The 25,173-nt window shown below is 62.3% G+C and overlaps 1 protein-coding gene across 12 annotated transcripts in view; it reads left to right on the top strand.

Moving 5' to 3' along the window:
- The first annotated feature begins 7,593 nt into the window (after positions 1-7,593).
- Positions 7,594-25,173, top strand: part of LOC102954971 (maestro heat-like repeat family member 5) — a 31,080-nt gene continuing 13,500 nt past the window's right edge. For 3 of the 12 annotated variants that reach the window (XM_042973322.1, XM_042973324.1, XM_042973320.1), the window contains exons 1-17: positions 7,597-7,619; positions 8,150-8,216; positions 11,822-11,939; positions 12,098-12,229; positions 13,894-14,042; positions 15,115-15,198; positions 16,137-16,253; positions 16,639-16,758; positions 17,292-17,441; positions 17,559-17,678; positions 17,785-17,861; positions 18,286-18,421; positions 22,061-22,156; positions 22,629-22,733; positions 23,146-23,281; positions 23,359-23,453; positions 24,671-24,820. In XM_042973322.1, the coding sequence (XP_042829256.1) occupies positions 7,612-7,619; positions 8,150-8,216; positions 11,822-11,939; positions 12,098-12,229; positions 13,894-14,042; positions 15,115-15,198; positions 16,137-16,253; positions 16,639-16,758; positions 17,292-17,441; positions 17,559-17,678; positions 17,785-17,861; positions 18,286-18,421; positions 22,061-22,156; positions 22,629-22,733; positions 23,146-23,281; positions 23,359-23,453; positions 24,671-24,820 (1,860 nt within the window). In that variant the 5' untranslated portion in view covers positions 7,597-7,611. Of the gene's footprint in view, positions 7,620-8,084; positions 8,217-9,029; positions 9,138-11,655; positions 11,697-11,821; positions 11,940-12,097; positions 12,230-13,893; positions 14,043-15,114; positions 15,199-16,136; positions 16,254-16,638; positions 16,759-17,291; positions 17,442-17,558; positions 17,679-17,784; positions 17,862-18,285; positions 18,422-22,060; positions 22,157-22,628; positions 22,734-23,145; positions 23,282-23,358; positions 23,454-24,670; positions 24,821-25,173 lie in introns of those variants that run through there. The other 9 variants (XM_042973330.1, XM_042973332.1, XM_042973321.1 and 6 more) reach the window with 9 other exon arrangements.

Here is a 25,173-nt window from a genome sequence, read left to right as displayed (position 1 = left end):
ACCACTGCCCCATCCACCTGCAGGTTCATTTCCACATTCCTTCTTCCCTGTGTCCGTGTGGGGCTCTGGTTGGAACATCTTACGGGTTTTGACAGGGATTCAACCTTTACCTGGCACGAGCTCTGGCTCACGTGCGTTTCTTCACCTTTGGCCAGAAAACCGGAATATGTGCTTCCCTTCACCTGCAGCGACCCAGGCCCCATTGAACCTCAAGCCTTCCTGGAGCCCCAACCTCAGACCTCCCTAGAGGTTTTCCTGGGGGATCCTCAGCCTGTCTGGCTCCTGCTACCCCTCCTCTCTCCTCCTGGACCCGCCTGCAGCCTCCGCCTTGGCCCTGTTTCCTGCCGTCCTCACAGCTCTGCGATGGCAGGTGGGCTCCCCAAGGGGGGCGGGGCTTAGGTATGCTAGAATGATCCCACCCCCCCTTACTTCTGGAAGGAAGGAAGGAAGGAAGGAAGGAAGGAAGGAACAAGGAAAGAAAGAAACAAGGAAAGAAGAAAGAAAGAAACAAGGAAAGAAAGAAAGAAAGAAAGAAAGAAAGAAAGAAACAAACAAGGAAAGGAAGGAAGGAAGAAACAAGGAAAGAGAAATAAAGAAAGAAACAAGGAAAGAAAGAAACAAGGAAAGAAAGAAAGAAAGAAAGAAAGAAAGAAAGAAACAAGGAAAGGAAGGAAAGAAGGAAGGAAGGAACAAGGAAAGAAAGAAAGGAACAAGTAAAGAAAGAAAGAAAGAAACAAGAAAGAAAGAAAGAAAGAAAGAAAGAAAGAAAGAAACAAGGAAAGGAAGGAAGGAAGAAACAAGGAAAGAAAGAAAGAAACAAGCAAAGAAGGAAAGAAACAAGGAAAGGAAGAAACAAGGAAAGAAAGAAAGAAGAAAGAAAGAAAGAGGGGAAAACATAGATCAGTGTCTCTCATAAATATAGGTACAAAGATCCCTAACAAAATAGAAGCAAATAGAATGTCACAGTGTATAAAAATAATCATGTACTGTGACCGAGAGGCTTGTTCCTGGGGTGCAAGGCTGGCTCAGCATTTGAAAATAAGCAATGTAATTCACCATATTAGTGGGCCAAGACGATAAATCACATGATCATGTCTCTTGATACTGAAAGAGTAGTTGAGAAAATGTAACACTTTGGTCACGATAAAAACTTGCAGAAAAATAGGAATCGAGAGGAGTTCTCTCGACCTGATAGTCTACAAGAAACTTACACCTAACATCACACCAGTGGTAAAAGACCAAACGTTTTCCTCCTAAGATCAGGAATACTGGAAGTTCTAGCCACTGCAATAAAGCAAGAAAAATACATAAAAGGCGTACAGATAGAAAGGAAGAGATAACACTATCCTCATTTACAGATGACACAATCGTCTGTGTAGAAAATCCCAAGGAATTTACCAAAAAAAACCTTTCGAGCTAATAAGTGGGTTCAATAAGGTCACAAATGAGATCAACACACAAAAATCAGTTGTGTGGGGCGCCCGGGTGGCTCAGTCGGTTAAACATCCGCCTTCAGCTCAGGTCATGACCTCACGGTTCGTGGGTTCCAGCCCCACGTCGGGCTCTGTGCTGACAGCTCAGAGCCTGGAGCCTGTTTCAGATTCTGTGTCTCCCTCTCTCTCTCTACCCCACCTCTGTTCATGCTCTGTCTCTCTCTGTCTCAAAAATAAATAAACATTAAAAAATTAAAAAAAAATCAGTTGTGTATTTCTATGTACCAGCAATGAACACGTGGAAACAGAAATAGAAATATCATTTACAGGTGCTGGGGAAAAAATGAAATACTTAGGTGTAAATTTAATAGAACATGTTCAGGCCTTGTCTGCTGGAAGTACAAAAGATTGATGAAATTCAAGAGGCTCTAAATAAAAGGGGCAACATACCATATTCATGGATTAGAAGAGTCAACAGGGTGAAGATGTCAATTCTCCACAAATTTATGTAAGTTTTAAGGCAACTCCTGTCAAAATTCCACAAGGACTTTTTGTAGCTATGGACAAGATTCTTCCAAAATTCTAAAATTTACAGGAAAAGGCCAAGGAACCAGAATAGATCCTAGACTAGCTGAAATCGTTTTAACAAAAGAAGAATCAGGCGTGAGGGATCGATCTACCCACCTCTGAGGCTTATCACGACGTCGCTGCAGTGATCAAGACCGTGCAGAACCGGGGGCAGGAGGGGTGCACAGGTCGGTGGAACAGGACGCAGGACGCAGCACCCAGGCGGGGACCCCCGTGCGGCCCGGCCGGTCTGCCTGCCTTGCAGGGAGGACACGTGTGAACACCCAGCGCAGCTGGAAACCTCCCCCTCCCTCACCCCGTGGCTCCCACGACCCCACGACCCCCACAACCCCCCACCACTGTGTAGGCAGCCCCTCCTGGAGGCCCCCCATCCCTGACTGCACGCCTTGGGGAAGGGAGGGGAGAATGGGGATGGGACAGGCCCTGGCTGGGCTAATGGGGGCGTGGCCTGTGGTTGGCCTTTTCCCACCACTGCTGCACTAGGATTTGAACACAGCTCCCGTCAAGTTCCTCCATCGGGCCAACTTGCCTGGTTGTTTCCCTTTGCTGAGCGCACCTTCCCTCCTCTGTGCCAGTGGCTCACTTCTTCTCTGGAGACCGGCAGGGCCGCCCATGCCCACCAACTCTACGCAGGGAAAGGTCTCGTAAAGGGGTCTCTTCAAAACCTCTATGGCTTTGGGGAGACTGGGGGGTTCTGCATTACCATTGCCCTTGATGGGTTATCTGGGGTCTTAGATGACCCCTATCTTGCCTCCCTCCCTGCTTCATTTACATGTTTGAATAGATAGTGAGTTCCCCAGCCTTGGAGGTAACCAACCAGAACCCGGAATGCCAGGGACGCTGTGGAAGGGACTTGTGTCAAGGAGGCAGGAGACTGGTCACGAAAGTCCTCTCTGGGCCCGAGAGAGCTTCTCCCAAAGCGAGCTGGTCCTTTGGAAGGAGCCTGCTGACGGGGTGGGGGGTAATTTCAGCCTTGGGGAGATGGCCAAGGAAAAAGTGAAGGAATCGTCAAGTGACTGTCAAACCCTGGGAGGTAGAGGGACATCACCCTCGTGGCTCGGCAGCTGTCACCTCACGCTGTCACCAACGTGGTCCTTGAAGAAGCAACACTTTGTGATCAGAGCTGCTGGATTATTCACGACAGAGCAGTGAAGCATGACCGCCCCGATAACTTGTTAGTGATGGTGGGTCCCCTCCGCTTGGTGTCTGGGAGACCCGGCTGAGCCGGAGAGAAGCTGGTGACAGGCTCCGGGAAGACTGAGGGTCTGACCTCAGGGCCCACGCTCCTGGGGGGTGCCCGGCCCGCAGGAAGCCCTTGGAGGTGACGGTCTATTGTCCCGCGCATCATCTGGTCCCTGAGTGCCACTGACGTCGCTGCGGGGTGCCGGGGGCCGGAGGTGATTTCGGGGCTTCACGGTCCAGTGAGGGGACAGACCCCAACCGGCAAACACAGTGCGAAGGAGGTGTCCTGGCAGTGATGAGGACGTGGTGTCCGTGGAGCCATTGACGACGGGGTCAGGCAGTGAGGTGGGAGAGGAAGGGGGTCCCCACGGAATCCCCAGGAACAATAACATCGACTCTGCAGGTCCCGCCGGCTTCCCGCTCTCAGCCACACGAGGCAGGAGGGGCACGGACTGTCTACACGGGCTCCGGGCTGCCCGCTCCGACCTCTGATGCTGTGAGAGGAAGACGCTCTCATCCGGGCAGGCTTGGGCGGCGTCGGCTGACCGCACTTCTGGCTGGGCCCTCCTTGGCTAGTTCAGGGACTCCTGACCAGGTGGGGGCGCTGCTGAGTGCCAGCCTCTCCGGGGGCCCCCAGGCCTGGACCCACACCTCTGCTCCCGGTCATACCGGCGGCCCCAGCAGGGAACCGTCTCAACAGCAACAGGCACAGAGGCCCTTGCCATGTCCCAGGCCATCGCTGGTGAGGCGGGGGGGCCAGAGGGGGGTGACAGCAGCAGCATTCGGAGCCAACACGCTCCGCCTCCCCCCGGTGGGGGGGGGTCTCCTTCTGATGGGGTTCCGTCAGCAGGGGAGGGGCCCGAGGGGATGGGCACAAGAGTGTCTCCACCTGATATGGGGACGCGGCTGACCGCCGGAGGGGCGAGCCCTGGCCTGGGGTTGCTTGGCTGCAGACATCTTGAAGCACCCCCCCGGCCCCCCTCCGCCGGGAAGACTGCCCCTCCTGGCCTTCCCTCCCTCTCCATCTGCGGGCAGAGCAGGACCCAGAGCCGGGACCCGGGAGGAGAGTGTCGGGAAGGGCCTCTGAGGCCTCTTGCCTCGTCTCAAGTGCGGCGTGAAGCCCGAGTCTGATGGCGACCGGGCGCCGCCTCCCTGTGGCCGATACCCTGCTCCTTCCTGCTGCTTTGAAGCCCCAGAAGCCTCTCTTCTGCCAAAAGGCAAAACCCGAATCCAAAGCCTTGCGTTTGCAAAGGATACTCGCCCCCTGCCCCCGCCGTGGGGGCCACATGCGGCCCCCCAAGCACCCCCTTCTCCGGGCTCCACCCTCGCACTCCGGCCCGGGACCGGCTTCCCCTGCTGTATGCCTTTGCACGCTGTTCCGTCCCGTCGCGTGCCGCAGTCTGGCAAGCTCCTCCCTCTGCTTCAGGCCCCAGCTCCAACGCCCCTTCCTCCAGGAAGCCCGCCCTGATTGTCCCCGGCAGACCTGGACGGTTTCCACCGGGCGCTTTTGAATGACTGTTGGTTTAGGAGTCTGCCTCCCTGGCAGGCTGAGCCCCCCCCCCTTCCTTTCCCGAGCTGACGGGGGACAGTACATTCTGGGTGTTCAATCATCACATGTGGAATAAGTGAGTCAGATGGTGGCAGCCTGTCGCGGGGAGCCGTGGGCTGTGACGGGACTCAGCGGGGCCCGTGTCTTTCCCATCCCACCTCTTCCCCACAGCGAGGGGTCCGTCCATCTGAAGCCGTGAGGCCCCCACACCCTGCCTCCCCAGCTCCACGCGGACCTTGGGCGGCAGGGAGAAAGTCAGCCTGGTAAGGCTCACAGAGTCACCAACCGCAGGTGCAGAGGCGGCCCCTCCGTGGCACACGCTTGGGTTCCCGGGCTCCCCGGTGTGACCCCAGGGCTCCTGCGGTTCAGGGCCTCCCTCCGCCCAGGGGTCCCTCCGGGTGGGGGTGCCGGGGCCCCCTCACTGCTCCGTCTGCCGTCTCCGTCTCTGTGCACCTGATTCCGGGTTTTCAGACTGCGGCAGTGACGGGTGCGTGCTGAGGAACTGACCCCGGGTTCAGGGGCCGTGAGGACGTGCGGCAGGCAGGGGCCTTGTCAGCTGCAGCCCTGAGAGCGGATCCCCTCCGAGGGGCTGGAGGGTGGGCGGCCCTCGGACGGCTGCCTGGGAGGCCCCATGAGCCGAGCCTTCTCCGAGATCCACTCCATGCCGCGACCCGGGACCCCTCTGCCCCGGGCTGCCTTCCCCCGGTACCCTGCAGTCACTCACATGCAGCTCGACCTTGGCCACCACGGGGCTTGTCCCCACCTCTCAGATTGCTTGTCCTGCCCCCTTCGCCCCGCCCCTGCCACCCAGCGGCCACACAGCCCACCTGTCTCCAAAAGCCTCGCGGTTACGGTGTCGAGGTGGGAGTCCTTCCCCCCAGCCCCACCCCGTCCCCTCCCCTGCTCCCCACCGCTGCCATGGTCAAACCCCCCATGACCCCCCCCACCTCGGCCTGCCCATCCTCGCCCCTCCTCTCACAGCGGTCCCCCCCAAGAGCACCCAGGGCCCTCTGTCCCTCTCTTGCCTCCTCCAAGAAGCCTTCCCAGGCTGCTCCTGATTCCATACCCACTCCAGGGTGAGGGCCATCCTCCTGCTTCCTCAGATTTTTGGCCCCCGGCCGCAGGGCGATGGCCACACCACGGGCACCTGCACTCTCCTGTCTAGAAATTGGCGCTTTGAGTCCTGGCCGCTGCTTGACTTCTGACGCGGGCTGTCACCGGCCTCGCCGGCTCCTGGGCAAATGCACCCTGGCCGCCCTGCAGCCCTCCTTCTCCAGCCGAACTCAGGCCTGTTTCCCCCAGCCCCTTGCCTCCTCCAGGACGCCCCTTCCTGAGAGCAGGATGCCTCCCAGCCCCCATGCCGTGCTCCCAGCCTCGGGAGGGGCACCCACTGAGCACGGGGCCTGGGGGCACCAAGCCCCTGGGCTGGGCAGGCGCCTGCCAGTGGGGTGCTTCCCGGTGCCCCGGGGCCGCCCACTTCCGCTCAGAGCCACCACTGGGCGGCTTTCTCTACCCTCCAGGTGGCTGCCCGCCCAGTCCCGGCGTGCCCGCGGCCCCTGCCTGTGGCCTTTCTGCTCAGAGCTCTGAAGCAGAGGCCAGCCACTGCCCAGTCCCTCCCCCCTGACCAGCCACTCTTCCCCAGACAGCCCTCGTCACCACAGAGACGGCACGTGCCACCAGAGGCCCGGGAACTGAGGTCCCCGTTCAGATGTGGGGCCCTCGAGGGCCACGTGCCCACAGTGTGGCCTGAAAGTTCGGTTCTACCTGACTGCGATCTGGAGGCGTTGAGGGTCTTTAGCGAGCCCCCCCCGCCCCCGCCCCGACACATCTCAGGGCCACTCTGGCCCCTCTTCTCGTGGCAAATGGTCCAAAGGGCTTGTGGGGGTTGGGAAAGCCCTTTATGTGTCCCTACAGTGCCTCAGAGCCTGGACAGGGCTGCATCAGGGTCCCCCACCCCACCCCGCCCTCCCCACCAACACCCTCCAGAGCTAAGAGCTGTGGGCCTTGACCAGGGAGCGGGGGGCACAAGTGGGGAGACAAGTGCCCTCCCGGCAGAAGGTTCCTCGGGCCACAGCTTTCAAACTGCCCAAAAAAGCGGCCGCTGCCTGTCCTGGGGGAGGCCTCATTCTGGGGCTTTCTCTCTACACCGGGCTCCCAGCCTCCCGATGGCCTCACAGATGGAGGCCTCAGGCCAGCCGCCCGCAGGCCCCCCGTTCTGAGCCCGGGACCCACCTCTCCCACGGCACTCATGGCAGGAACCCCCCCATTGGACCGCTTGTGGGGTCACCCCCAGCTTCCTTGGGGCCCCATCCCTTGTCAGCCCCTGCTGGTGGCTACGGTGGCCTCAAGGAGCCGGTTCGCATTGTACTTGCCCGCCTGCCTCTCCACCAGGGCAGCGGCGCCTTCTGGGGCCTCACCCTGAGCTCATCCGAGGGGAGGGGGCCTCTTTCTAACTCAGCGGTCTGCAGCCCTGGGATTTTCTCTGCCTGGGGAATTGGAGAGCCCCACTGTTGATCAGGGATGCCCTCGAGAGCGTCCCAGAGACAGTGACGGACCTACAGCACTCTCAAGGGGACCTCTTCCCGCTGCCCCCAGGGGTGGCTGGCGGGGGCGTCTCTGGAGGAGAAAGTTCTTACAATAAAAACTCTTAACAGGTCAAGGCTCCTCAGGGGAGTTAGGCGGCACGCTGTTCTCGGGAAGGCTCAGGAGTGCACCTGCTGGTGGGGCTGGGGGGGGGGGGGGGCGGGGGGAGTCCCGGGCGGAGGGCGCGGCCGAGGCCCCGTGTGGCAGTTGCCAGGGAGGGGACCCCTGGTCTGTCTCGGCCGGAGGCTGCTTTCAGTCACTGAGCAGCCCTGGGGGATGGTGAGGTGGGTGGGCGGGTGGGGGGGAGAGGATCCCTTGGGGAGCACTGCCAGGGAGGGGCTCGGCTTCCCCCGGGGGCAGGGGGTGTGGCTGCACCTCTGAGTGCCCCTCAAGGGGAGGCCATCACGGAATGCGCCCGTGGGCAGGTGGGAGCAAGTCTGCACCCGTTTTGTATTCTCGGGGCTTTTGGGGGCCTGGCCCCGGGCGGCATCCGGATGGTGGTGCCGGGGACACACGCCCTCGAGGGCCTTCATGGTGCTGGTCAGAAGCAGGCAGGGGTCTCTCCAAAGAGGGGCCCCTCGAGCGAGGCCTGACTGCCGCTTCCCGGCTGCGACAAGGCAGGGTGGGCACCGCCGTCTCAGGCCTGTCTGTCCGGGTCAGCGTCCAGGCCTGCCCAGGTCCAGACCAGCCACGCGCGCCCGGAAGGCCCTCAACTGCCCACGATGTCAGTTGGGGATGGAATTCTCAGGACAGGGTGGCTGTTTGGGAAACAGGGTCAGCCAGGGAAACGCGGTTTCTGGACCCACTTTCTCAGGAGACGTGTCCCCACTGAGCCCTGGGATCAGAGACTCGAAGACTCACGGAAGGAAGGCCGCCCGGAGGTATCCACCCCGACCTGAGGCACAGCTGAGCCGCCCGTAAAGGCACAGCTGGAGCCACACCCACAGGCCTTTCGACATTTTTTGTTAATGTTTATTTCTTTTTGAGAGAGAGAGAGACAGAGAGGCAGAGCAGGAGCAGGGGAGGGGCAGAGAGAGAGGGAGACACAGAATCCGAAGCAGGCTCCAGGCTCCGAGCCGTCAGCCCAGAGCCCGACACGGGGCTGGAACTCACGAACTGCGAGATCATGACCTGAGTGACCTGAGCCGAAGTCAGATGCTTAACCGACTGAGCCACCCAGGTGCCCCCGCCACAGGCCTTTCTAGATGCCCCCCAGCACTCAGGGCACCACACTCACAATCACAGACGATTTTGACAGGGGCCTCCAGTCTGCATGACGTCCACGGGGCCTCTGCTGACCTCCAAACGGCAGTGGGGAAAGCCAGACACACAGCTGCTCCTGCCCCCGGCTGCGCGGTCTCCCTGGGTCACTGGAGGAAGGCCCTTCTGGGTCACCTCCGCCTGGCTTGGCTCCCAGCCCCGTGAATCCATAAATGTCCTCCAAGTCTCCCCCAGGCTTTCTCGGAGAATAAACCCTTTGCCATCTGGTGGCGGCCTGTCAGGGCCTCTAGGGCTGGGTGACCTCGAGCCGTCACTGCCTCCCAGCGGCTCAGATGTCTGCAGGACGCTGCTGGTTTGTGCAGGGGCTGGGGATGGGCTGACGTCCTGCCCCCCTGTGAACCTCTCCCAACAGCGGCCTCTCCCAGGCCTGAGCAGAGCCCCACCCTCGAGGCCGGGGCCTGACCCCTCCCTGTCTCCTCAGGGTCCCCGGACCTCGGAACACAGGTTGCAAATTGTTGCAAAGGGTACAGGAAACAGAATCCCCTGGAAGCCCGACACCCCGAGATGGATGACTTTTGACTGTAAATTTGAGTCATCGAATTTTTTTATTCCCTGTGGGCTCCTAAGCATTTCCCCACGTCGTTGAACAGTCTTTAGAAACCCGACTTTTGATCACTGCCCCTCCTTCCTCTACTTTGGAACATAGCTTTTTAAATCCATGAAGCACCCTCGAGTAGGTAGATTTTTCATGCATTTCTCGTTTTCCAGAGATTAAATTCCCAGAAATGTGCACCTGTGTGCACTCTGGGGGTCTTAGCTGAGATTCCCTCTCTTGGGGGCTGTTATCTTTCACAACCTTTTAAACAGTCTTTACTTGTGAATAACATCTTTTACACGAGATTTCGTGGATCAGCCTGAAGCTCGCCTCTGAGTTGATTCCCAGCGTCCCCGAAGCGTGTGTTTAGCAAGGCAGGCTCCCCGTTGGGACCTTATGGCCCGGGGAGGGAGGCATAAAGGGAACCCCGGGGAAGGAGTGGGTGGGGGCCAGAGCAGAGGGCCAGCAGGTTAAGGGAGCACGGAGTGGAGGGGTATGCAGGCGACAGGGAAGGCATGCTCCGGGCAAAAGTAGCTTGTGCAAAGGTACAGGTAGGGTTCTGAGTGTGGACCCTGGGGACCAGGCAGGGAGCAGCAGTTGACAGGGTCCTGGGGGCCTGGGGTGGTTCCTTCCTTTGAGAGCAGTGGGCAACTCGGAGGGTGGGTCACTGCACCTGGTGGTGGTGGCGGGAGAGGAAGGGCCCTGCAGGTGGGGGGCCACCCCTGTTGGGGGAGATCAGCGAGCAGCGGGGGAGCCCATGCTCTCCCCTCCCCCAGCTGCTTTCCTACCTAGCTGACCTCTGCCGTCTCTGGCCGAATCATCCTCTTTGGGATTTGATTACTTCGGGGCCCCTGAACATTACTTCCTGGGGTCCGCTGTCCCCTTCACGGACTTTGGGGTCTCACCTCACCCACTCCAGGAAGCCTCCCAGGCCTGCTCCCACTATCACTGCCAACAACCTGGCCCCCACCCCAGGCTGGGAATGGGTGACAGTGGCCCTTGTCTCACCCATGGAAAGGGCTTTGGGGACCAGTTCAACCTGGGGTTCAACCTCCAGGAAGAACTCTCTCCCCCAAACACCAACATCCTCCCGGCCAGAACCCATAGCCAGAGTGCAGGTCACAAGGGCCTTGGAGGAGGTGAGCGCCTGTGCATGGGGTGTTGAGGGCGCCCTCAGGAGTGTATCACCAAGAGTCAGGTGGGAGCAAAAGCGGGGCCTGCTGGGGTCAGGAAGGAGTCTCGGGGACCCTAGATGAGGGAGCAGCCAGCTCAGACCAGGGTGGGGAGGGAGGGGGCTGACGCGGGCCCCGAAGCGACAGGGTGCTGAGGGTCTGGGCGAACAGGGGGGTCAGATGTTGGGATCTGGGGTGGCGGCTGCAGGTGGCCCCGGGACGGAGGGCAGGGCTGGGCTGTGGCTGTCGGTTGTCACCTACTCCAGGCCTGTGCACGGGACACCGGACATCTGTCGAGTGAGGGAAGGAGGAGCGGGGGTACTCGGGAAGCACAGGAGGCTCCCCCGAGAGCCGACTGGCACCCCTGTTCCCTGGCGCTGTGCCGGGGGGTGTAAGAGCCCAGACGGACGGGGCCCCTGCCCCTGCTTGGGGAGAGGCTTTCTCTGGCTCACCCTCAGGAGCACCTGCTAGAGGGCACGGACTCACGGGTTCACCTGCCTTCACGTATTCCTGTACACACTGGGGACTTGGGGTGCGGACACCCCTGCCTCCGGTGGGGAGGGACCCAGAGCGGGGCCCCAGCTCTCCGGGAGACTGGAGCAGAGGCCGGGAAGAGAGACTTGGGCTCAGGAGATGCGCGAGGCTCCTTTTGGGGCCCAGGGAGAGAGGGGGCAGTGGGCGGAGGAGAGGACAGTTTTGGGGAGTCACCAGGAGTTAAGGTGGAGGTGGGAGGGGTCAAAGGGCCGCCAGAGCCCTAGTGTGGCTGATGGTCTTGGAGGCGCTCTCTCCCGGAGGAGGAGCCCCTGGGCCAGGGTCCTGGGGGAGAGCACTTGCCGGGGGCCCAGCCCAGAGAGGGGTGGCCCGGAGCCCAGACTGGCAGCATCGGGGTCCCCTGGAGGCTTCTTAGAAATGCACATTCTGGCCTGTCCCGGGCCCTCTGAACCAGAAGGTGCCCTGGAAGCGGGCCCCTCGCCATCCCCTCATGCTGGGGAGCCTGGTGGAAGGGTGGGTGGGTGTGGACGGCCCAGGGAGACGTGGCGGCAGAGGAGGGCCCCGGGCTGCCGTGAGGCTGCAAGGCCGGTCAGAGCACATGACTCTTCCACACAGGCCCAGGTCAGAGGGGGCGGTGGGTGTCTGGGCTCTGGTCCCCCTGCATCCTGGGAAAGCTCTGGTGAAGCTCCTTTGACCCTCCACGATGCCCCTGGGCTGCGGGGGTCTGGACAGTGGGAGGCCCGATTCGGGATGTGGAACCCGAGCCTCTGGGAAGGGGAACCTGGGGCTGGTGAGGACCCGATGGCCTTGAATGTCAGCTCATCCTTCCTCCTTCCCTAGGTCCCCAGAGCTCACGGAGCTGCATGACTGAGGGGGCCCTGGTAGGTTGGGGTGACTGACTGGGGTAGGGTCCTGATAAGGTTGGGGCAACTGAGGCGGGGGCCCCAGTGTGGTGTGGCCTCTCTTCGGCAAGTCTGACTGGTCCTGCCCTCTGTCCCCGCGCCAGAACCTGCTCTCCAGGGAGGTGACGCTGTCCATGGTGGCCATACCCAGCGAGGGTTTCTCCTGTCCCCACTGGAGGTCCAACTGCCTGTCGCCCGAAGGGGAGCAGAAGCTGGATATTGGTGAGCAGGTGGGCTGGGGGCTGTGGGGATCGGGGGCCCAGTGGGCGGTCTCTGGACAACACTGTCCTGGTCCCCTCCAGGCTCGGAGCACGTCCCTTCCCCCGGCCGTTTGTTTCAGGTCACTTGGCTTCCATTTGCCAAGTGTCCGCTCCGTGCAGGGTGTGCGTGCAGAGCCAAGGGCGGCACGGAGGGTGCCGTGGTCTCGTGTCTGCCGGGTGCTGAGGGCCGCCTCCATGCACACCTGACAGAAACTTCTGGAAGGGCTTTGTCTCTGGAGTCTGACAAAGCAGGTGAGGCTTGCTCTGGAGGCCTTGCTCTCCCTGCCGGCCTGCAGCACCACGGAGGATCACAGCCGCCCAGGCCACCCCCAAGAAGAGACCAGGGTCCACAGCTGCTCGGGGGCAGGTCCGGGGGGGAAGGGCACTGCCTCTGGGCCACCGGCTTCCTGTGGCCCTGACAGGGAGGGGCAGGGTGGTCCCCCACCTGCTCCGGGGGCACAGGCCCCTCGAGAGTGCTGTAAACACGAGCATTTGTTGTTTATTTGCGGTTCTCGTGCTGGGCACGAGATTCCCAAATCTAATAGATTCCCAACAAGCTCTCATTGAATGAATGAATGAATGAATGAATGAATGAAACAGCAGATGGACCCAGACGGCAGCGGGTCAGCACCACGAGTGAGGCCACCTCACAAGCCGCCTTAAGCCTGGGCCCGGCGCTGGCTTCGAGCGGTGGCCCTGGCTGTGGGTGTCAGCCAGGGCTGGGGGGGGGTCCTGAAGCGGGGTGTGCTTGGGCCCACCAGCAGCCCCGAGACCGTGGGCCACCGGGCGATGCTGGCTCCTGGCCCGCGGTGGGGAGCGGCAGCGCGGGACCCACCCTGCGGCTGACCCCAGGCCTGACTTTGTTTCCATTCCCAGGGGGGCGCTGGCCTCGCACCCCCCACCCCCGCTTTCTCCTGATCAAAGCGGCACTGATCACCTCTGTAAACCGTGTTGAAGGATTTGGTTCTCAGAAGGCTCCCAGGCTGTGCCTCGTGAGCCGGGAAGCCGGTTGTCCGAGTGGCTCGGAACACGGTTTTGACGTACGCTTGAGAAAGGAGTGCTGTCATCTTTCAAAGAGGACGGGTCCCTGCGTCCACCCCCAGTGCTGGGACGGCGTCTCCACCCCTCGCTCCTCCGCACCTGTGCCTCGACAACCTGGCGGGAAAAGTCCTGTCTCCTTGTGGTTTTAATTTGCTTTCCTTGTATCGCTGCTGAACGGCCTTCTCGTCTCTTTACTGGTCACCAGGGTCTCTTCTGGGCACCTCTCCACCCCTTCCCCGCGGTGGCTCAACGCTCTCCTGACCTAGAAGGGTCTGGAGCATCGATACTGGCCTTCTGTCGTAGACGTCCCGTGTAGACGCCTCCTCAGTTTACCGTTCCGTGGGCTGTAACGATGGCTTGGGCCCTAAGCCGACGTCGCTGACTCTAAAAGCGTTTTCCCTTTTGCCTCTTTGTGTCGTATTCAGAACCTCTACTCTGGGGTTTCCAGGTAACAAAGCCACGTCTGCTCGGCATGTTCACAGCTGCCATTCGGAAATTCAAGCTTCGTAACTGCCTGCTATTTATTCTGGTGTGAGAAGTAGGGCAGGGACGTAGGTTACTTTTTTACTCCAAACGATGAGCGACTCCTTTGGGACCGCGTTCTCCTGGGCTGGCGTTTTGTGCGTTCCCGTCACGAGGCGTGTTCTCTTCGCCTGGCTGGCTGGGCTCTGCGGGGGGCCGTGCCCTGGCACCCGGGGCGGCGTCTGCCCTCTGTGTTTTGCCTCCTGGCCGCGCTCACACCGGTTTCCCTGCAGACGCGTTGTCAAGAAAGTCCTTTGGGCCATGTGACCGAAGGGCCCGGCCGGAGCCAGAACTGGGGGGTCTAGGCTTCCGTCTGGTGCCCCGGCACCAGACTGCTCTTCTGTCCTCTGCAGAGCACCTAGGCAGGGCGAGCACGAGCAAGCCCCCCAATGACGGACCCCTCTGGGAGGAAGCGCTCGTCGGCAAAATCAGGACCATGTCGGCCTTGCAGAAGAGCCAGGCGTTGGAGGCCATCCAGCGCCACATCCGGGAGCACACCCAGGTGGGACCCCAGGAGCCCTGCTCGTCCGTGCGGGACGCTACCTTCTGCCACTCCAGGGCTCACAGGGGGTGAGCCCCGAGGCCCGCACTGCCGCTTGGCTCCCGCCGGCCTCGGCAGCCCCCAAAGCCTCTGACCTTCAGGGACGTGTGGCAGAAGGTGCCGGGATGTAAGAAGGTGTTGGGCCACAAGCGGAGGGGCAGGTGGGGCACAGAGGCCCTGCCAGCTGGTGCTCAGACATTGTCACTGGGGCCTGGCGGCAGGTGCGGGCCAGGGAGCCACATGGAGCCAGCCAGCCTGCCCCCGGCTCTAGGCCCCGGGGACTGGAGAGGACAGGGCGGTGTCTGGCCCACCTCTGTGCCAGGGGACCTCCCAACCTGTGGGCCGCAGGAGGCTCCCCAGCTCAGGACTCCTGCCATCGTGGGGGGCCAGGCCCTGCTTTTCCCTGACGCCCCACACACTCTGGCCTGTTCAGCGTGAAGGCCTGAGCCACCACTGGCGGTGGCTGAGCTCCCAGGTTGGGTAGGGCCCCCTCGGCCCCTGTCCTCCACCTTCCTGCTGCAGAGTCTTCAGGAGTTCGGGGCCGACAGACAGAATTGAGTAGCAGGGACAGCAGCACGGACGTGTGCCTAGAGGGAGACGGGCTCTAAGCACACACACAGCTTGGCTTCGGGCCCCTGGAACCTGGCTGATGGCCAGGTTCCTGCTCTGCTTCAGAGCAGGGGAGGGAGGGACGTCCGGCCAGTGGGAAGAGCCCGTGCAAAGGCCCTGAGGTCAGCAAGATGGCAGCATGAGAGGGCTGGGGGACACTGGCAGGGCCAGAGTGTCACGGGGTCCCCAGCCAGCTTAAGGGGTGCAGGGGTGTCCCGCAGGTGGGGGGCTGCCAGGGACCAAGCAGAGGTGGGCACAGCCCTCTGGCAAATATCTCCTTACCCTTTTGGGGAGTGGTTTGTCTTCTCTGCTCACCCACAGGTGCCCACCCCGAGTTTTCATCCCTGGGGTTTCCCAGCGGATGCAGGGGTCCAGCTTCCCCCGGAGGGTCGGGTGGGGCCTGAACACTGTGTCCCGCCCACAGCTCATCAGGAAAGAGGTGCCCAACGCTGGCCTCCAGGAGCTCCTGGCGGCCTTGAACCTAGAACTCAAGCAGCCTTTGGAGAAGGTCAGTGCCTGGGGTGGGGCTTCCCGGGGTCTCCCACGTGTGTGCTCAGAGCCCCCGGGAGGCTGTGACTGCAGAGAGCCCGCGGCCGCTCAGGCCCCTTCCCTGCTTCCCAAGTGATTGTCGCCATCTGAAGCTCTGCGCACACGGACCACGCCGGGAAGGCACGAGGGGTGCTGTTGCAAGGGGACGGCGGCCTCGGGGCCACTTCGTGTTCGCTGAGCCCTGGCTCCCAGCCGGCCAGGCCCTCTTCCGGGCCCCAGGGACGCGGCCGGGGCAAGGACGGCAGGCTTGCGCTCTAGTGAGGGAGCCACGCTCGACAGTAGGGTCATCGGTGACAATCAGGAGTGCACTCTGTTCAAGTTGTGTTGCCCGATGTAGAAACTACACATTTTCATCGGGAGAAAGATAAAGGGGAATTCCGGAACACCCTGAACGCAGCCTCCTGCGTCCGCAGGAAGTGAGGCTGGGGGGCAGGGGGGTGCAGCTCTGCCCGGGACACCTGAGGCGGGCGGGAGGGGAGGTCCCCTGTGACCGTTCAGCCCTGCACAGGATGGCGCTCAGGCTCGGCTTGGGTGTGCCCGGGGCGGGGTGGGGGGGGGGTGGGAACCGCGGGAGCCTCCGGGGAAACCGAGGCACCGCAGCCCACACGGCGTCTGGGTACCGCCCTGCAGGACCCACGAAACTTGGCGCTCAGGGTCTGGCTGCAGCCCCAGGCGCGGTGAAGAAGCCGTTCAAGGTGGGCGGGGAGGGGGTGCTGCGGTGGCCCCCGAGCCTCCTGCGGCCTCAAGCAGACGGTGGGCGCAGCAGCCTGAGGCAGGAGCCGCGCAGCTCGGGAAGGTGCTCAGGACAAGCTCCGCGAATTCACTCGCCCCTCGCCCTGCGGTGGCGGCGCCCCTGTCCCCGTGCCCCGTCCCACACCCCCTCCTCCCTCCCCCCAGACCTTCCTCTTCCACTTTTACGGGCTGATCCTCCGAGAGTGCGCCTGTGCGGACCTGGTGAGGAGGCACCTGGCCGGCCTCCTGGAGCTGTCCCACCAGTCGTCCGGCCAGCGGGAGGTGGGTGGCAGCCCTCGGCACCCCCGCCCCTCCGCCCCGCCCCCCGCGCCGCTCCACCCCCCGCGCGGACGTAGCTGCTTGACGGCAGATGGGCACCCCACCCTTCACGCCACGACCTGGTGGGGCTCCCGCGGCCCCCGGCGCTGTGCCGAGCGACAAGGGGCTGCGGTGCGGGTGCCGCCTGGAGGTGACCTCGGGCACCTGTCCGCGGCCGAGTCCTGGTTCCATCCCGCCCCGGCGGCCCCAGTGGGACACACGCCCTTCGGGGCAGGGGTGGGGCTCGCCCACCTTCCTTTGCGGGGCCCCCGGGAGGGTGGGGAGGAGACGGCAGGCCGCGTCCAGCACTGCCGCGTGGGGACGAGCTCACGGCGTCTCTGGCCCACAGGGCATTGCCGTGGCGGTCGGCATCGTGTCCTCCACGCACATGCAGGAGGTGTGGGCCGCGCTGGAGCACGTGGGCCGCACCAGGTTCCTGAGGACTGTCTTCACGTCCTCAGACAGCCAGGTCGAGAGGGCAGTGCGGGGGCGGCAGGGGCCAGAGGGCCGGGATTGGTGCAGGCGTGCTCTGAGCCTCAGTTTGCTCGTTGGAAACGTGGGGGTGACCCCTGCCCTGCCCACCTTCCCGAGGGGCTGGTGTGTGGGTGTCAGACCTCCGTTCTTGCTGCGGCCGGGGAGTTCTGAGCCTTGTCCTTGGGGCCCCACACGGGATCCAGAGCCTCCGCCGGGTCTGACGGTCGGGAGCCGTGTGGGCTTGCCTTGATTTTCAGGTGGGGCGTGTGGCCCGGGTCCTGTGTGTCCACGTGTGCACCCACCCTGGGGGTTTACGTGGAGCATCTGTGCTTTGCTAGTCCTGGGCACCCCGCTGGGAAGAGACATGAGCGACAGAGACCCCCCCCGGACGAGAAGCAGTACCTCCAGCCAGAGGGCGGGGAGCCCGGGGCCCGGGGCCGCGGTCCTGAGGCGCACGCGGGGAGGGCCCTCCCGCGGAGGGCGGCGGGTAGAGAGCCGATTCCCCAGGGGCCACCACTCTGTCCGCAGCAGCCGGAGCCGGACACGCACTGGAGATGGGCCGGCAGCACCTCCCTGCTCTGCTACGGGCAGATGGCCGCGCACGCCGGGGCGCAGATCCTGCCCTGGGTGGACAACATCGTGTCCAGGATGGTGTACTACTTCTCCTGCAGCCGCTATGTGAGCGCGGCTGCGGCCGGGGCGGCGGGGGGGGGGGGGGGGGGGGGGGCGGGGGGGGGGCCGCGTGTCCTCTGCCGGGGCCGGCCCACTGACCCTCCCCGGACTCCGCACGGACAGGACAACATCCTGAAGACGAGCTTCCTTTCGGCGACCATCATGCTTTTGAAGGCTCTCAGGCAGAACAGCACCCCGAGCTACAAATTCTCTCAGATCCCAGAGCTCATCCAGTGCCTCCTGGTGAGCGATGCCTGCGGGGGCTCCCGGGGGCTCCCAGGGCCGCCAGCGGGACCAGGAGGCTGAACCGACCGGGCACTCTGACTCGCCCCCCCCTCCCCCCCCCCAGCGCATCCTTCAGAAGGAGCCCAACTTCCTGGCCACCCTCTTCCGGGAGAAGATCATATTGGTCATCGTGGGACTGAGGTAACTCTCCTCGGGGTCCAGAACGAAGACAGGCCAAGGCATTGCGTGGGGGTGGGGGTCCACATGTGAGGAGACGGGATGTGAATAGGGGACCAGGAACACGGGGCTGGCCCTGCTGAGGCCACGCACCGTCAGCCTCATCTCCTATCCAAGACAGGTCGTTCATGTTGACACAGACCGATGCCCAACCTGGTCACACACCAAATCCAGGCCTCAGTCACAACCTGAGCCTGACCCTGGGCCACACGCTGAACCTCGACCTTGACCCCGGTCACATTCTGGGCCCTGATCCTGGTGACACCCACTCGTAAATCTTAAGTTGTGTAGGCCTCTCCCCGCTGGGAATCCATTTCAGCCTGGTGTCTCATTCCTGAACCATGGGCTCTTGTGAAAAAGTCCAGAATCTTCTCCGTGTTTCTTCCAGCAACCTGCGGCCCAGTCTCAAACCCATGGTCAAGTCCCAGATCCTGCACACCTGCCTGCAGAGCCTGTACACGCTCCCACCCACGGAGACGCTCAGGAGCAGTTTACCTCCGTTGGACGTGGCCCCGGACGTCACGGTGACTGCCTGTTCCTGTCTCTGGGTGCTGGGTTCCGGGTGCCGGGCCGGCCTGCCAAGCCCTGGCCGCGTGTGTGAGCGAGGGGAGCACCGGAGAGAGCTCGCCCGGCCTGGGTTTCTTCCCGGCTTCGCCATAGGCTGGTCTTGACCTTGGAGCCCGAGTCTTGAGTTCTGCCCTCAAGTGGGGCTCTGGTGTCCATGCCGCCCCCTGAGGTGCTGTGATTCAGATGGGACAAGGAAGTGACAGCACTCCACAGATGTGTGCCGCTTCCGGCTGCCTATTCAGCAGCTTCTGCTGCTCGAACAGGGCTAGCGTTTCTTCCTCGGGTGGGGCAGACAGAGCAGCTCGGATCCCCACCACTGGCAGGCCCAGCGTGGGGTCTCCCAAGACCCTGCTCCCTACCTGGAACCCCCCGGTGGCCGGGGACACACACATGCACCCACATGCCACCGGCCAAGCTCTTGGGAGTCCCCCGTCAGCAAGAAACAGCAGGCCGGCGTGGAGACGAGCCACGGCAGGGACCTGAGCTGTGGCCAGGCTGGGCTCCCAGGGAGCAGACCGTGGGCCCAGAGTTGGGGGTACACTCTCAGGAGAGGCCCGGTGGGGAGCTGAGAGGGTGGGGTGGGGTCACAGGAGAAGCATACTCTGGTGCGGCTCAGGGAGGGCTCAGCCGATCCCCTGGGAAGCTCTGGTACCGAGGGAGCTCAATCGTGACATCGGCCGGCCCATCGCTGGCCCGTGGACAGCCCGCTTCGAGGGAGCGTGAGCTTGGAGGTCAAGTCCTGAGCGTCCAGCAGCCGGGAGTGGGTGCCTGGCCCCCGACTCTAACATCTAATTGGAGCCCTGTCCCAGGAAGGAGGGGCCAGGGCACCAGAGGGGAGGCCACGGGTCATGACACATGACACGGGTGGGAGCTGGGTCTGGGTGACAGATTTAACAACCGAAGTGTCACTGCCACGCAAAACATGGCACTTTTCCAAGTGAGTGGTTCTACACGTTTTGACCTGGATTTGTGAAACTATCCTCAAAGCCAAGATGAACACATTTATCACCCCCAAAGCCTCTCTGTGCCACCACGGGACTCCTCCTTGCTATTGTCATCATAGTTGGTATCTCGTAGAATTTCACTCAAGTGGGATTAAGGGGGTTCTGCTTAGCTTTGCCTGGATGCTTCCCAATCGGACGACCTGGAGATTCGTCTACACTGCAGCCTGTACAGACGGCTCATTCCTGGTTCCTGTGGCACGGTATCTGACTTTTCGGATGCCCACCGGGTGTCGATGTGCTTGCTGCACGAGGGGCACTGCTAGTCAGGCTGCTGTGCACACTTGTGTGCGGGTCTCTCTACAGGCCTGGATTCTGTTTTTTGGGTAAACACCCAGGACCGGACGTCTGGGCCATAAGGCAGGTGTGCGTTTAACTTGCCAAACTGCCTTCTAACCGGCTGTGCCGATTTGACTGCCACCAGCACGGACGAGAGCCCTGCTCCTCCCACATCCTTGTCAACACACGGTGTAGTCGGCCGTAAGCGCTGGCCATTCTCCTGGGTGTGCACTGGTGAGTGGTGGTTTCAGTGTTCGTGTCTCTACTGAGAGGAGCATCCCCTCGTGTGCTTTTGACCATCTTTGTATCTTTTTTTGTTGAGCTGTCTGTTCAAATCTTATGCCTCTTTAAAAAAATTTTTTTTAATGTTTATTTTTGAGAGAGAGACAGAGCACGAGTGGGGGAGGGGCAGAGAGAGAGGGAGACACAGAATCCCAAGCAGGCTCCGAGCTGTCAGCACAGAGCCCGACGCGGGGCTCAAACCCACGGACGCAGGATCGTGACCTGAGCCGAAGTCGGACGCTTAACCGACTGAGCCACCCACGTGCCCCTCCCGTGTCCAATTTTTAAGTTGCATTATTTATTAGTTTCTAGAGTCCCTTTTAGAGTTGCTATGGGGGTCCTTTATCACACAGGTGGTCTGAACGTATTTTCTCCCGGTCCCCAGGCTTTCTTTTTGTCTTAATGGTCTTTTCCGAAGAGCAGAAGCTCTCGATTTTGAGGTTGTTCAATGTATCTGTTCTTTCCTTCGTGGGTTGTGATTTTGCTGTTGTATCCAGGAATTCTTTCCTTAAGCCAAGGCCGCAAGGATTTTTCTCTGCTTTCTTCTGGAAGTTTTACGGTCTTAGGTTTCACACTGAGGTCCGTGATAGGTTCTGAGCCAACTCTTATCTGCTGTAAGGAACGGCCTGAAGCTTAGCTCGTTGCGCATATACGGACACCTTGGTTGTTCAGGACCCATCCGGGTCCCAAGTTCGCCTCTGTCGAAAGCCAGCCGACTGCGTGTCTGTTTCCGTTTCTGGCCTGTTTATTCTGTTCTGAGCCGTGTCTGCCGATGCCACAGTGATGTTGGTCCTGGTAGCTCCACAGGAAGGGGTGAAGGCCCCCAACTTGGCTCATCTTTTTCAAAGCTGTTTTCTGCTCTCCCGGGTTCTGTGCACCTCTGCGCGAATCGCAGAATGAGTGGCTCAACCTCGAGTGAACGGCACCCTGGGGTTTCGATTGGAGTTGCACCCAATCTACAGACCGACTTGGGGAAGACTGACACGTTAACACCGGTTTGTGTTGCGAGCTGGGCGCTGGCGCACCTCTCCGTTTAATTAGGTCGTCTTCAAACCCCCCAGCAGCGTTGGCCGGTTTTCAGTGTGCTCGCCTCGGACTTCTTTTGTCAGAGCCTTTCCTCTATTTTCTTCTGATATTGCCGATGACATTTAAATTTTTAGCTTTCAGTTGCTCGTTGCTGGTTTATAGGAACACAATCGACTTTTTTCGTATGTTGACTTTGTGCCCGAACCCCCGCTACACCGCGTGTTAGCTTTTCAGAGCCTTCTGTAGATTCCACAGGGTTTTATACGTGACTTGTGTGAACAGTCTCCTTCTTTCTTGTCAATGGGGATGATGCTGTGCTGTTGCCCTCCTACCCCACCGCCCTTGCCAGGACCCGCTGGTGGTGGGAACAGACACCGCGTTGTTCCTGATGTGATGAGGAACGCATCCGTCTTCGCCATCGAGTCTGCTGTTGCTGTGACTTGCTGTGGGTTCTCTGATGCTCTTAGTTAGGTGGAGAAAGTTCTCTGCTAGTCCTGCTTTTCGGACAGTGCTCATCAGGACGGATGTTGCATTTTGCCCACTGCTTTTGCTGGGTCTATGCAGATGATCAATTTTGATATGCTGTTTTCATTTTCACTCAGTTCAACGTACTTCCTGGTTTCGGCTTCAGTGCTGGGGGAATATGCCCAGGGGCGCCGTCTGAGGAGCCCTGGGCTGGGCAGCGTGCCCACAGCAGCATCGGGAGCTCACTGAACTCTGCCCCCGTTCTGGGAAATTAGGGGCAGATTCAACACCCTCAGCGGTTAGGACCTGAGGCCCGGCAGCTGGGAGGGCACTGTGTGTCCCCACCAGGGACCGAGTGGGGACCGGGCCTGGAGTGGACATTATAATCATTTCCGCAGGCCCCGCAGGGAAGGGTGACCGAGCCCTCACGGGGGCGAGTCCCAGGGCACCAGGGGAGAGATGGGCGAGGGTGTCGGCCAGGGAGGGCCACGGTGCTGGCGGGTCGCCCCCCGGGGAGTGACACCAGGCCACCGGCCCCGCCAGGCGCTGTACCGGAAGTCGATGCAGGCACTGGACCTGCTGTTGCAGAGCCTCATCTCCAAGAACAAGAGTGTGGACGAGCTATGCTTCATCCTGCAGGTGAGGCTTGGGCTGGCGGGGGGCGCACGACTGGGGCTCCGCCCGCCCGGGGTGTGTCCCTCGGACACAAAGGCGGCCAGGTCGGCAGGTGTGCCCCACGCCGCTGACCCGGGGGCTCTCGTCAAGACAGGGGTGGGCGTTTCAGAACAGCCGAGGGCCCTGCGAGGAGAAGGTGACCCTGGCTCATCTCCGGGCACCGCCGTGGGCAGGGAGGAAGTCCCGGGGATGGTCCGCGGGCTCCCGCACAGCCGTGCAGACGTATGCCCTCAAACACCCTGGCTTCCCTCTGGGCGCAGACCCGGCCTCGCCCCGGGGAGCTGAGCCGGTGGCCGGGCACGGACGGGCGAGCCATCTGGTGGGCACGCCTGGCTGCGGCCGGCCCGCCATCGCTCCGCGTCCCAGCGGCCACGTCCGGGAGGGGAGGGTGGGTCCGTGCGCTGAGCCGGCCTCGGGCTCTCCTCTCCCATCGCAGCACATGGAGCCGTGGCTGAAGTCAGACAGCAGCCACGAGCGCCAGCGGGCGGTGCAGACCATCTTCCTGTTCCTCAAGTACGTGGTGGACTACGTGGGGCTCACTGTGAGTCGCCTCGCGCGGCACCCTCGGGTGGGCAGCCAGGAAGGTGGGCCTGAGCCCAGAGAGGGGCCGGGAGCCCCCATGGCGCGGCTGCCTCCGTGCTGGGCACCCCGGCCCTCGTTCCTGATTCTCGCGGCCGCATTCACGGAGCGTCTCGGCTGCTAGGCACGGGGCTGGGGGGCAAGACGCAGGCCCCGGGGTGCCCCCAGTCCCGGGGCAGGGGTCACAGTTCAAAGAGGGCGGCGGGGGGAGCTCGATGGCCAGGCCGCCTCAGAGCAAAGACTTGAAGGAAGCGGGGAAGGGAGACCGGGTGGCGGGGGAGGCGGTCCCGCCGTGGGACGAGGGCCTGGGGGCGCCCTGCCCACGAGACACCTGGCGGCCGGGCCTGGCCTCGCTCACTGCCCGCCCCTCCCAGGAGGAGGCCACCCCCTCCATGCTGGGCCACCAGATAGGCCTGCTCATGCTGCTGTGGAGGGACAAGGAGCCCGTCACCCAGAGCCACGCCCACCAGTGCGTCTACTTCCTCCTGCAGCTTCTGACCCAGCAGAAGGGTGAGCTGGGAGCCCCCCACCTCAGGGGCGCTGGCCGCTTGGCCGCCCCAGCCCCCTGACTCGGTGCCCCTCGCCAGGCAGCACGTCGAAGTTCGTGTATTTGAATAAAATGAAGAACTTTGAAGCAAATGCCAGGAGGGAAACAGAAATGAAGTTCTACGACCTGGTGAAGGTGGGGCCCGAGCCGCGCGCAGCCCCAGGCTGTCCGGGAGTGGGCGCCTCTCCGGCCTCCACCTCCCTGCCCACTCTGCAACCTGCGCAGGGGAGCTGGGGGGCGGGTCAGGCGTAGCCGGGACGTGGACGCTCTCTTGCAGGGAAAGCACCCCATCACTCTGCCCCTTGAAATCTCGGCCTGCACCCTCCCGCCCGTGACTTGGAGGTGCGGCAGGGCCCCTCTGGAGCCCGGTCCTGAGGCTCTTGCTGACCTCTCCCTTCTCGGCCCCCACTCCTCTTGCGGCCTCACCCCTGGGGCCCCTCACCAGGGCGACAGCTGGGTTTGCCTGAGGCCGTCCCGCGCTCACTACTCATGCACAGTCCCGGGCAAGCAGCATGCTGTCTGTCTCCCTCGTCCATCGCCTCTGCCCTCCCTCCCTGTGTGCGTCCTTCCCGGGCCGGCCCTCCCCTCAAGACGGACGGGGCATCAAAGCTTTGGGTTTGAGTCCAAGCTCTGCCTCAAACTGCGGGGCGGTCATTCAACCCTTCCGTGCCTCAGTTTCCCCACCTTCCAAGTGAGAGTCCCTGAGCCTGACCCCCTGCCTGCTCTCAGGACAGGCTGGGACAGGAGCAGCAAGGCCTCAACGCCTCCGAGCAGAGGGTCGTCCCCTGGGAACCCCTCCTAGGGAGCCGGCCGCCTAGAAGCCTGTGGTCCTGGTGGGTTCCCTAGAAACAGAGCCTGGGACAGGAATTTCAGTGCAGTTTAGGGGACAGAGACTCACGCTCAGGAGGAAGGAGTAAGGGAAGCAAGCTGGGGATGGGAGGAGCCAAGAGGGGGGTGGTCTGTCTGACCCAGGGGAGTGTGGCAGCTTAAAGTGTCCCCCACCTCGAGGCAGGGGCTGGACCCTGTACCCCGAGTCAGTGACTGGCTGTGGGCTGCAGGGTGGAGGGGCACCTGACTGCCTGGGCACGACTGCTTGCTCCCATCATCCCCAGAGTGATCCTTCAGCCCTCGGCGGCCACACCTCCCACCACTGAGGCAGGAGGGGCGGGGCCCCAGCAGCCTGGTGCGGGGGAGGGGACAAGTCTGCTTGCCTGTCATTTTTTCCACCTCTGAGTACGAGGAGCGCCCCCACCCCGGCCCTGTCTCCAACCCCGACGCAGGAGGGGCTGGAGGGCTGAGGACCACCAGGGAGGGTGCCGCCTCGGCCTCTCACCGCAGCGCCCCCGGCCCAGGTGCTGGATGGGAACCTGACCATGGCCCAGCACACGCAGCTCGTCCTCACTCTCCTGCGAGGGCTCTGCAGCCACAACCACCTGCGCTGTGACCTGGCCTCACAGTTGCTCCTGATGATCGTCGAGGACCACAGCATCAAGGCAGAGCAGGTGGGCGCTGAGCCCCGGCTGCGGGTCACCTTCTGCGGACCTCCCCACGGGAGTCAGGGGACCCGCTAAGGAAGGATTGGGGTGGGGGAGGCCGGCTGGCCCCGCGTGCACGTGGACACACCCGTGTCTGTGCACACACGTCTTCACAGAGAGCGCCCGGGCCTGGAGGCCGTGGGTCCCGAGCTCAGTCCTAGCCATCCGCAGTCCACGGCCCGCCTCCCGCTCCCTGAAATAGCACAGCCCTGTTAGCAGGGCTGAGACCCAGCGATGCCCCAGGGCCCCTGGTTCACCCCTCCCGGCCGGTCGGGACCCTCAAGGTCCCAGGGCCCTGATAGCAACACCCTGCCTTGTTC

The sequence above is a fragment of the Panthera tigris genome, chromosome F2, assembly GCF_018350195.1.
Source record: "Panthera tigris isolate Pti1 chromosome F2, P.tigris_Pti1_mat1.1, whole genome shotgun sequence".
Classification (NCBI taxonomy): domain Eukaryota; kingdom Metazoa; phylum Chordata; class Mammalia; order Carnivora; family Felidae; genus Panthera; species Panthera tigris.
The sequence above is the reverse complement of the archived record's forward strand: the minus strand, read 5'-3'. Positions and strand labels throughout refer to the sequence as shown.